Source organism: Nannobrachium achirus (genome assembly GCF_963921795.1).
Source record: "Nannobrachium achirus genome assembly, chromosome: 22".
Classification (NCBI taxonomy): domain Eukaryota; kingdom Metazoa; phylum Chordata; class Actinopteri; order Myctophiformes; family Myctophidae; genus Nannobrachium; species Nannobrachium achirus.
The window spans coordinates 42315154-42328031 of record NC_137829.1 but is presented as its reverse complement, the minus strand read 5'-3'; the positions used below and the strand labels follow the sequence as shown (position 1 = coordinate 42328031).

At 44.5% G+C, this 12878-nt stretch overlaps 1 protein-coding gene across 1 annotated transcript in view; it reads right to left on the bottom strand.

The window, feature by feature from the left end:
• stxbp5l (syntaxin binding protein 5L) overlaps positions 1 to 12878 on the bottom strand; it is a gene marked incomplete at its 5' end in the record, with an annotated part of 431930 nt that overhangs the window by 114392 nt on the left and 304660 nt on the right. Inside the window, 2 exons of the mRNA XM_080753048.1 lie at positions 4354 to 4437; positions 9814 to 9877. Of these exons, the coding sequence (XP_080609174.1) occupies positions 4354 to 4437; positions 9814 to 9877 (148 nt within the window). The remainder of the gene's footprint in view (positions 1 to 4353; positions 4438 to 9813; positions 9878 to 12878) is intronic.

Sequence of the window (12878 nt, the reverse complement as noted above, 5' to 3'; positions counted from 1 at the left end):
GACTGAAACTCTTGCCACACTCTTTACAGTGGTAAGGTCTTTCTCCTGTGTGGACGCGCTGGTGGATCTTCAGGTTATCTAACTGACTGAATCCCCTGGAACACTGGTCACAGATGAAAGGTCTTTCCAAGGTGTGGACGTTCCTCTGGTGTATCTTTAAGTTACCTAACTGACTGAAACCCTTGTCACACTGGTCACAGAAGAAAGGCTTTTCCCCAGTGTGGACAAGCTGGTGCCTCTTCAAAGCAACCGATTGAATGAAACTCTTGCCACATTGTTTACAGAGGAAGGTTTTTCCTTCAGAGTGGACACGCTGGTGTCTCCTCATGTTGCGCAAATGACAAAAACTCTTGTCACACTGATTGCAGGTGTGTTTTCCCTCTCCTGCTTCAGTGAGCTGAGGTTTCTCCAGCTGCTCTCCCGGCTGAGTTATAGCCTTGGTCAACTGTTGATGCACGTGAGATCTCAGTTCATCCGGCTCTCCTCGTTCCTGGCCGGTCACAGAGGCGTTGATTTCCTGACGCTCTGCTGTGAGGACCGGCGCCTTCCTCAGCGTTTGGCTGCAGTAGGGATCTCCGTGGCTCATCTTTGAGTATGGAGGAATACCTCAGACTTGAGGGTGTATGACAATCCTATACAGAAGGCCTCGAGTCTGCTGGTACAAGCGGGATCTCACTCCGGAGACAGAAATATACTTTTGTCCTTGCTCTTTGTGAAGCAACCGCCCATTTGTCCTCTCTCTGTATCTTCTCTCTCTAATGACTTCCCTCAAACTCTGTGTAAAGCCTTTAAGACAAGCATCACAATCACACGTCATCAAATATGATGTCAGCCATGCCCAAATATGGAGTTCTACACGTTTCCAGTAGGGCAACCAGACTATTGGTCTAGCCAAACATTATTACAGTCAACATAGCCAATCAGGAAGCAGCATTCTCGGTGACGTCACCATTATAGAGTAAGTCCATTGAGTTCAATTCGGTCACAACATATACCGGTAGGCAACAACACTTGCAACTTCCCAAAATTGTGGGTGTGAGGAAGAGGCGAGATAGAGGATGAGGACGACCCGTGATTGGTGAAGTTTCACATTAGATATACAGTGGTGTCAATGATCATAATGAGGAACCAATCATAGAGGAGAAAAAAGGTTGAAACTTTAATTTCATTGAAGGAGCGGTGCTAGAATACAAAAAAGTGCTTCACTATAAATAGTGAGTCGATTGTGTGATTCGAGTCCATCCTGTATCTTTATTCGAGTCGAGGATTAGTCAAGTTTCAAAAACACGTTTGGCAACCACACTCGCAATTCCCCAAATTGCATCTTCTCTAGTTTTGTATTATTTATTATTACCCTTATTATTATTATTATTAAGGCTTTTATGCCTTTATTCAATAGGACAGTAGACTGACAGGAAATGGGGGGAGAGATGGGGAGTGACATGCGGCAAAGGTCGTCCAGATCAGGAATCGAACCGGCGACGCCATCAGGCATCAATGCCTATGTGGTATGTGCCTGGACCAGTAGGCCAGTGGGCTCCTTCTTTCAGTAACTTTACAGTAACTTTTAGTTTCTTATTTCAGGTTAGCTTGGGGACAGCGGTTAGTCGGTTAGACTTTCGTTTTTTTGATAAGAGTTTTTGAATTGGATGTCCAGGCAGGGAGGCGGGAAGCTTCTACGGCCCTACAGAGGTCTGCCTGGACCCCCTTCCATTCTTTCCATTTTTGCCGGCATCTCCAGGCCCTTTTGGTTCTTTGCTTTCTTCATTTTGGTAACGTATTTGCATTGAGTTTCATGATGTTTTTCCCCAATGTTTATTTTGTTTGGGGGGAAGAAAATGTAATCGTTGGTGGTGACCTCCTTTATGCTGGGGTCTCCAACTTGATCCACTGGTTATTTTTGTTGTATTTTGGAGGCCGTAGCAACATGCTAGCGAAATGTCCTGGAGGTATACTTGTGTGAATTAAGGAAGATTGTTATTTGTTCGACAACAATTGATCTCCTCTCTGGGAGAGTGGCACTCAGAGAGAGAGAGAGAGAGAGAGAGAGAGAGAGAGAGAGAGAGAGAGAGAGAGAGAGAGAGAGAGAGAGACTTGGTCTGAGGAGGCTCTTTGCCAGCTGTTTTTCTGTCTCCTGTTCCCATGGAGATGACTCTTGCCGACTCCTGGATGCCTAATGTAGAGTGCAGGGACATGCTGGTCCCTTGATTCAGCCCGGGAAAAAGAGTTGGAGAGGCCCTCATTGCGTGTTATATAGAGAGATCTCTCTCTATAGCGCTGCTGCTACTCAAAGATTTGCCATTTCAGATCATGACAAGTGACAAGCCAGTGGGCCAATTACTGTACATGAGTTATATTTCGTCGTTGTCGGGTGGAAAACTTGTATGTCCAAAACCGTTCGTTTTGTATTTATCATTTTAAAAATGATTTAAAGTAGTGAAAACAGCCGATCTACAAGCACACAACGCCTCGCGTTGCGAGGCGTTGTGTGCTTGTAGATCTGCTGTTTTCACTACTTTTGTGCAACGGCCTTATATGATGAAGCAGGGCTTTGCTTTGCGAAAAAATGTATACATTTGAAACTTGGAGATACAAGGTTTCTGCCCGACAGTGACGATTTACTTTATTAGCCGCCCAGCCCCCAAAATGGAACGAAGGCCGACATTTTATTTTTTTCCTAATGGCCGGCCTGGACCGGCCGGGGAATGGACCGGCCGTTCGGGAGTTGTCCCGCTTTTCCCAATGGCCAGCACGTCCCTGGTAGAGTGAGTCCTCTGACGAAACGCAAGCAGCAGCCAGATGAAGGTGGGATGAGGGGACGAGACAGGAGATCAGAATCAGCCCAGCGGAACGATCGCGCAGACGGGAAGTGTGGTTCCGGCGGGAGGTGAGCGGAGGACACGCAGGTACGGATAACAGATTGGATGAGACGGAAAGCTCATTAATGTCCAAAACTGTTACTTGTTCACTTCCGACAGTCACAAGCTCTTGTTAATTGGTTAAATATTTAACTTTAATTTGACAGACGGTCAGACAGACGTTGATGAAGGCTTGATGCTGAAACGCGGTCTTGTTCTGTCTGCTCTGCTGTATACCATGCCGACTTAAATGTATAAATATAAAAGTGCCTTTTCTCAACCTTCTTTCTGCATGGGCACACTTTTCATGTCCCAAGAATCCATGGGCACACCAACATAATGTAAATGTCGTCACTCTCGGGAAGAAACCTTGTATCTCCAAGTTTCAAATTTGTACGTTTCTTCGCAAAGTAAAGCCCTGCTTCATCATACAAGGCTGTCGCACAACAGTAGTGAAAACAGCAGATCTACAAGCACACAACGCCTCGCGGTGCGAGGCGTAGTGTGCTTGTAGATCGGCTGTTTTCACTAGTTTAAATCAGTTTTAAAATGATAAATACAATACTGGCTTTCAAGCAGTTTCAAGGGGCACAGTGGTTGAGAAACACTGCCTTAAAGGAGTCATCCAGACCAAAACACATATAGGGTTAAATCTGCCTTTTATCATACCCCTTCATACCTGCTTTAGTCGATTTTTTTCATAGCTGCCCCTGTTGCTTGATTTCGGCTGCCCCTGTTGCTAGATTTCGCAGGCTCTCTCATAACTAACACAGTAGATTGTCCATAGGCTAGTGCGGTCATTTCTTTAGCTTCAAAGTTAGTATTTCTTTATTGGATTGTGTTTACACAACGTCCTGAGACCAACCAAACCTCTGTTTTGACCTCACAGGCACCCTTACTTGTCAAACGGCTTCTGCTCTGCACCAGAGCAGGGAGAGGAGAGGCTAGAAAGAAAGGGAGGGAGGGAGGGGTCTGTTTGACAAGTAAGGGTGCCTGTGAGGTCAAAACAGCGGTGTGGTTCGTCTCAGGACGTTGTGTAAACACAATCCAATAAAAAAATACTAACTTTGAAGCTCAAGAAATGACCACACTTGCCTAAGGACAATCCACTGTGTTAGTTATGAGAGAGCCCGCGAAATCTAACAACAGGGGCAGCCGAAATCTAGCAACAGGGGCAGCTATGAAAAAAATCAACTAAAGCAGGTATGAAGGGGTATGATAAAAGGCAGATGTAACCCTGTATGTGTTTTGGTCTGGATGTCTCCTTTAAAGGACAGTTCCATGAGTGCTGGTATCGCCTGAAGAGATTTATTCCAAAGTAGCTTTTCCAGACCGTGCACTCGGTAAGAAAGCTCAGTAATATCGAAACTAGCTGGAGTCGTGCTCGCACCCTTGATGTAAAGACGGACAGACAGACAGACAGACAGACAGACAGAAATTGTTGTGGTATATTGCAGGAGAACAGTAGATAGTTGTACAGACAGACAGAACTCACCTCATCATAATAGATCCTGAAGTCAGCTTTCTTGATCCTCAGGTCCCACTGTACGATGGTTCCACTCTCAAAGCCTATCAGCAGCTGCAGGCCAGAGGACAAACCATGTGAAAAAATTATAATCACACCCAATGGGAAGTGAGCGGTGGTCGTGCTTGCATAACATCGTCATTTGGTAATTGGTGATGTAATACAGGCTACACACACATACATTGCTAAGGCAAAACGCTGAGGAAAAAGACTAGGATATATGTCTAGGATGTAATTGGTGATGTAATATGGCTACACACATATTGCTATGGCAAAACGCTGAGGAAAACACATTGCTATGGCAAAACGCTGAGGAAAAGTGGCTACAGACACACGCACAGCCACTCTTAGGAGCGGTTTACCACCGCTCAAAAAAACAACAACAACAAAAACTTTTGAAAGTATACTGCTAGCTATAGAAAGTACAGAAAGTATTGGCATCAAAGTGTACTGAGCTTGTAGATCGTCTATTTTCAAATATATTAGGGCTGCAGAGCTTAATGTATGTTTTGTAATCAGAATTATTCAAATAATTGTAGTGGAGTATAAGTACAATATTTAAGATGTAGTGGAGTAGAAGTAAACGTATTGAAAATTGGAAATAACTCCAGAGTAAAGTAAAAAAAAAAAAACTCAAAATGGTACGTACTATAAGGGCAGTAATTGAGTAAATGTACTTATAATACTTTCCACCACTGAGCAGAGGCGTCAATTGGGTATGGCAAGCTATGGCAGCTGCCATACCTTGGCTACAGGGGGAAAATAATAAAATGTACTTTTCATCATGACTGTTGCTAAGGTATGGCAAGATGACTGGTGTCTTGCACGCGCAAGGGCGTGCGTGCAAGACACCAGTCATGTTGCCATACCTTAGCTTTTTCTGAACTGACGCCACTGCCACTGAGCATGCCCTGCAACAAGTACACAATTCACTTTCCTCGCCTGGGCCTTGATTTCATTTCGGGTGAAGGCGAAACGAACACCATTCTCTGTCTGTTTTCAATAAAACAGACAGAGAAGGTTCAACTAAAGCTGGCCCCAAACTGTTCTGTGGTTGTACTTTACACTCAGGGAGGGGTGTCGCTCCAAATTCTGGGCCCTGGGTACAAGGATTCACTCACATTTTGAAAAATAGCAGATCTACGGCTTGTAGATCTGCAATTTTTTGAAAAATCGTGAAAATGTGTGCCAGTCTTTGAATATTTCAAATCCTTCTAAGGTCTTTTGAAAAACCTATATGTTTCTATGTAAGTGGTGCTCAAACCTTTTCATGTCAAGGAACCCCAAAAATGATATGTATTTGGCCACGGACCCCCCATCTCAAAATATTTAGTTCCAGGGAGTTACAAATGTTAACTTAAAAAATACATATTCAAAGATTTCCACCCATTTTCACAACTTTTCAAAAAATAGCAGATCCACAAGCTCGCAGCTTGTAGATCTGCTATTTTTCAATAGCTACAGTATAAAATAATTAAGGCCCCTCCACCTTGGGCCCTGGTAACTCAGTCCCACTCCCCCCAATGTGACTCCCCTGCATCTGTACACTACATGAACCCTTGTGCCTTGTAGCTCTCATTTAATGCTTGTTGGAAACACACTGTGTCTGCAGCATCTAGTGCTAATCCGTTTCTCATTAAAAAAGTGCCCACAAAACGTCTGCCTACATGTAATGTAACCTTTCAGAAGCGTCTGTACACAGCGGGGCGGCGGGTAACATAAACCTTCCGCACTCGAAGCAGACTCGCATCGAGTATCAAAACATTTTTGTCCTCAGATAACTTGGCTCTGGCAAGCCGGGGGGAAAAAAAACAACAACAAAAACTTTTGAAAGTATACTGCTAGCTTTAGTGTTACTTCTAGAGGAATTTCAACTTTTATGTTTTATTTTTTATTTTATAATTTTTATCCCACAATTTTGTAACCAATTTGCCTATGTAATCCTGGACTCTGCTCTCCCTCTGCCGCGCCTGGGGAGACAAGGGACTGACCTCATGCTTCCTTCAATGCATGAGTAGTCCAAGTTGTTTCTTTTCACCTGAAAGGGGGGATTTTCCCCGGTTTGGACGTATCGCGTGGAAGGAACACGTTATTCCAACCAGTTCCTTTCCCCTCCATCAAGCGCCCCGGCTGGCCAGGGGGAGGCATTATAGAGACCAGGATTACTGCATGTTTTTGTGAGGGTATCTACCCTAGGAGACACGGGGGGAACATGCAAACTCCACACAGAAAGGCCCTATCGCAGGGCGCCCGCTGGCCTACAGGTCCAGGTGCATACCACTTAGGCATTGCCACATAGGCATTGATGCCTGACGGCGTCGCCGGTTCGATTCCCGATCCGGGCGACCTTTGCTGCATGTCACACCCCATCTCTCCCCCCATTTCCTGTCAGTCTACTGTCCTATCAATAAAGGCATATAAAAGCCCCAAAACAAATCTTTAAAAAAAAAAGAAAGGTCCTTTCGCCAACCCCACCTAGGGTGTGGGCGCTGATGACGCGGAGGAGGGAACACGCCCCATGGTGCCCACAGCGTCCCCTGGCGGGAATCGAACCCAGGACCTTCTAGCTGTGAGGCGTTCAACTTTAATGTTGAACCTACAAGTTTGTCCATTTCTACAAGATAACATCGGCTTTGTTATTTAACAAATATATCGTTGCTGTCGGGCAGAAACCATAATTTTACTTTCAGGCTTTTAAATTAACGCCCTACTTGATCATACTACAGCGTGACACAAACGCATCAAAAGTAGCAGTGTTTAAGAGGCGGCTGTTTGTAGCTACATTGAAGTTAGTCCTGCCGTAGGGGCTGAGATACTGTATGGACCATCACAGCACAACAGGAACACAAGAATGCTACGAATGACACTGTGTCACATGGACGGACCATATCAGAAAGGCAGTGTTTCTCAACCTTTTCAGGCCGCGACCCCCAAAATAATCATGTTTTAACTGGGTTTTATCTAAATCACCAGCAAGGCATCCGTCTCCATGATATGTCCTTGGCACCAAAACTCCATCTGCCTTGCACTGCAGCATTGGCACTACATTTACTGACTGGATAGCAATGACAATATACTTAACATCTGCATAAAGGCACAATAAAAAGTAAAGCCACACATAAAACACATACTAAAGAACATGAAACATGACACACTTTTTCTAAAATAGCAGCTCAAGCTAGTAGAGCTTGTAGATTGTATTGTACATTTTGTACATTTTTTCAAATGAGGTCATTTTGCTGGGGAACATCTTCAAGGACCCCTGGGACCCCACTTTGAGAACCACTGATCTAGACATCAAGTGTCAGATCCTTGTAGCAGAAACCACAGTTCCTTTCAGTTTTTCCTCTTCCAACACGATGCAAGCAGGGGAAAACATCTCCATTCTGATGTATTTTGCTGCTTTTTCTCCTGACAGCCTCTCAGTACATTCTCACCCACACACACATGAGATGCCAATTGGCCGCAGAGAATCGATTCCCCTCCGTGGCCTTAATATCGCACACCGCTCAGCTCCAAAGGACGTTTGTTATGCTGGAGGGGTCTTTGTTGGCAGTTGAAATACATATTTAAACACTATATACTTTAGTGAACCTGACCAGAGTTGACTCTGTACTTCACCTCTCTTACAAGTCACGACAGGGAGTTTACTGGCCGACCATCACAGAGCTCTGGCAATTCCAAACAACAAGAACAAATTGAAACCCAAATTAAACGCAGGAAATGCGCCTGGATTTTGTGTACATCTTGAGGAAAGCAGCCTCCCACACATTCAGGCAGGCCTTACCATTTAAAACCACTCATCATTTTCAACATTGAACTATCTTAGAGTTGTGTGGAAATAAGAAAAAAAGTTGGACTACACCACAGACTACCCTGCAGTTGAAACAGTCCGAAACATTGGGTCTTAATTCCTTAAAGCGTATAACCTCAACATTCTCGATTACACATCAATGTAGAACCTCCTTGTGTGTCTTTACTGGAAACAGAATACTGCATCATACCACAGGTTGAAGGGGAAGCAACAGAGAGGCAGAGAGGAATAATTTTCCTATGAAAATACGTTCTTTCTTTTTTTTCTTATTTTTTATCCCACGATTTTGTAACCCATTTTCACCCAGTGCCAATTGCCTATATGTAATCCTGGGCTCTGCTCTCCCTCTGCCGCGCCTGGGGAGACAACGGACTGACCTCATGCTTCCTTCTATGCATGAGGAGTCCAAGTTGCTTCTTTTCACCTGACAGTGGGGATTTCCCCGGTTTGGATGTAGCAAGTGGAAGGAACACGTTATTCCAACCAGTTCCTTTCCCCTCCATCAGGCGCCCCGGCTGGCCAGGGGGAGGCATTATAGAGACCAGGATTACTGCATGTTTTTGTGAGGGTATCAACCCTAGGAGACACGGGGAGAACATGCAAACTCCATACAGAAAGGCCCTATCGTCAACCCCACCTAGGGTGTGGGCACTGATTACGCGGAGGAGGGAACACGTCCCCAGCGCCCAAAAGTACAGTATGTTTCAAAGACGTGCTTCAAACATGCAGTGTAACATTAATGTAACAACTTTTCTAGCTTTTCCGTTTGTAAATAAGGATTCAAATTGGAACGACCAATGGCGAGAGAGAGGGGCAAGGGTTGGACATGCATGCTTGCATTTCCATTGACAACTATTCCCATGGAAGTTTGAAATAGAATCAGTTTGTTACAAAGCATGCCTTTCATACGCTGTGCTCAGTCCTTGAAATTACAGTAAATCACACAAAAACTAAAAGAAAACATTCAGTATTGCAGGTCTACCTCCCATCTTCTTCCTATACATTATAATACTGTATGTCAGGGGTCTTCAACAGGGGGTCCGGGACCCCTAGGGGGTCCTCAGAGTTACTACAGGGGGTCCTCCAAATCTTTGTGCGATAGAAACTTCTCCTTTATATTTACCACTTGCCAAAAATAGCAGATCTACAAGCCGACAACGCCAAGCAGCGCAAGGCGTTGTGAGCTTGTAGATCGGCTATTTTTGGGAAAGAGGTTTTGTAGAGGGGAAAAAGATCAGACCAGTGCTGGCAGTGCAGAGTGAAAGGTCAAATTTATTAAGTATTGACTGTTCAAGTGGTTAAATACCTGAAAACACAAATTGACATGAATGAATCCAAAATACACTGATGATCGTGCTGTCAAACATGGAAACTATGAAAAGGGTCATGGGGGTCCCTGCTTCATCTACTCTCTCAACTAAGGGGTCCTTGGCCTGAAAACGTTGAAGACCCCTGCTGTATGTGTATAATTATTCCCCTGCATGCGCCTTCTCATGGTGGGTAAGGAGAAGGAGGGGGAGGAATGTGCGAGATGGAAGAAGGGCTAAAAGCGCTCAAACCCCGGGGAGTGGAAGGGAAGGGAGGATAAAGGGGGTCTCTTTCATCTGCCTGCTCACCTTGCCTTCGTCCTTCGGGCTGTCGCTCAGATGAACCACGGGTCCTGGGTGTGTTTTGGTCGATCTTATATGGAGAGAGAGAGAGAGAGGGGGGGATAAGGCAGCAGAGATCATTATTAGGATAATATGTACTGCAATTACAATTGACCAATACTGTGATATGACTCATAGCGCAGGCACAGCACAGCTTTTTACATGAGTTTTTATGTAAACAGTGGCAGATACAGCCTGACAACGGATATGTCTTTTTCCAATGGGAGTGTTTTATTCGAAAGCTGTGGTCAGGTCTACACGCCACCTACATGATACATGCACAGATCGTGCGTGATTCGCCCACGTGCCCACGTTAAAAGGTAAGGACAATTTGGCAGTTGCTGAGTTCAGCTATGTTTAAAATCGCAGCAAATGAGTTTAAGAGGGTCCATTCATTCATCATCAAACCCATGCACGAGAAAGTGAGAATACACAGAATTTGCATAATACTAATTATGTTTAGTTTTTTTGTGCGTGCACTTAACATTCACTTGACACAGTTGACAGTTCAATATAACCACATTTCTCATTATGTTTCACAGCAGCTGGTACTGTAAATAAACAACGGTATCGTGTTGAGCAGCTACAGCCTAAGGGCCGGCATACTCCACTTTTAGAGACGAATTTACTTCGGTTCGACTCTGTCCAAACTACAATATGACGTCATTCAGAGGTTCGGGAGGGCGGGTACCGTCATTAAATCGGCTGCTCGGTGCTGCCGAGATTTTGTGACTCCCCGAACCGAACCGAAATAAACTTGGCTCTAAAGTGGAGTATGCATCGGCCCTAACGCTGAAACTAAATATTTCCAGAGTTCTGCAGCACAGCTAGAAAAAGGACTTCAACTGAGCCTGTTTACCACGCCTGCTGCTCTGCTGCTGCCCACAATCAACCCTGAATACGCACGGTAAATAAAGCCCAAGGTATCAACACAATACTGGCTTTATAGACACGGGCTGCTTTCACCATCACTGCTGTGCTGAGAGGAGTGAATGCCAAGACCCTCGACCTTACAACTGCAACAGCCTTCAGACATACACACACGCGTGAGCACGCTCACGCGTTTGTATTACTGTATTTGTGAGGACATCACAATTTCAGGATGGCATTGAAAAAGAATAATAATAATAATAATACAAATAAGTAAAAAATAAATAGCAGCTTGTAGATCGTCCTAAATCTAACCTCTAAATGTCTATTCCTTATATATATGTATATATATATATATATATATATATATATATTAGTAAAAGCTTGAGGTTGGGTTTAGGAATAGACATTTAAACACACACGCACACGCACACGCACACACACACACACACACACACACACACACACACACACACACACACACACACACAGTGTAACACTGACAGCGCACAACCTGACTTTGACATGAACAGTGTTTCATCCCGGATGGATCCTTGCGTAAGATAATCACTGCTTGCTTTATGTTTCTCGCTCTTAGAAAATGAGTGATTCTTCTAATAGAATGCTTTGCCATTCTGCTCAAGGCTGCTTGCCTTTGTCTGGAGAGAGCATTCACACTGAAACAGAGTTCTCCGAAGGGAAGGTATTGATCTTTCTTTTTTTCAGAACGCTGAGCCCGAGTTGGTGAAAGGCTTTCAAGAAACACACAAAGGAGTCACAGGCGACTGGAGAGACTTGGCATGAAAAAAATAGAGACGTTCTGAAACTTTGGCTTGCTTGGCTTGTCTGTCAGAGCAGAATAAAGGCCTGGTGTATTGGGCTTCATTAAGGTGGGTTTGGTTGCTGAGCTACGGCATATTAGTGAATACAAGCTTCTGTTGTTGGCTGAAAACAATTAAATTCTATGGAAAGTAGCGGCTCTCTTCCAAGCCCCTTATATCCAGTATTCTTATGAGCTGAAACTGTACTCCAAATGTTCCCCCCAGAATATAGGCATGCTGGATTTCAAGTGGGATCCTCGGAAAACCCCTTCCAGCTGCTTTTATCCGTGATCTGTTTCAGTCATGACCCACATTTCATGACCGTAGGTGAGAGTAGGAAAGAAAGCAGATGATTAAGTGAGATGTACTGCTGATGCCTGTACAATTATTTCAATTCCACTATATTTTCTCCGCCAGGCGGAAGACGGAATGGGTGAGACTATGTTTTCAGATCCCATTCCAAGTGGCAATAACTGCCTTCCAAAGTTTGCAGGCCCTGGGTAGGCTTGAACCCGTGCTCCAAGGAGCAACTTTTTTCTAGCAGATTTGTCGGTTGGTTTCCAGGAGCAGTCAAAGAAAACATAACTCCAGAATCAAAATAATGTTCTATTTAGTACTTCCTGTACCACTGCCTGGTATGGGAACCAGTACAGACCAGAACCGCCAAGCAATGCATAGGGCATTGGGCAATCAAGCGTATGAACTACGGTTAGAAACCAGCAAAAAGATTAACACGCTTGGGAAACACAAATACCTCCACCTTGTCTGGGGTCAGAGGCAGCCTGTGTGTTAAACACAGATAGATGTTTAGAACTAAGACGCAGCATCTTGTACAAGCTATGGGCCAACAACCGTCTTGAGGGAAATAAAGACACAAGGACATGAGAGAAGCTGTATGTGGAGCACGTGGGGACATTAACCTTGCCCTGTTACTAGTAATGATCTCCTCCAGGACATCACTCATTCTGTGTGTGTGTGTGTGTGTGTGTGTGTGTGTGTGTGTGTGTGTGTGTGTGTGTGTGTGTGTGTGTGTGTGTGTGTGTGTGTGTGTGTGGTTGCTTTTCAGCAGTTAATCTCACAACTACACCCATCAGCGTCATATTTCCTTCCGCATGCAGACAGCCAAGGACCTACATTCTTGAATATTCATTTTTAAATAGGTCAAGTCAACGACAACTACTACCTAGTAGTAGGCCTATACAAATTAACAGATAAGCCAGTTAGCTAACCAGTGATCCAGCTAGTCATTCAACCAGTCGATCAGTCGGTCAGCTAACCAGTGATCCAGCTAGTCATTCAATGGCCCATTGGCCCAGACTGATACAATGCATGCATGTAGCT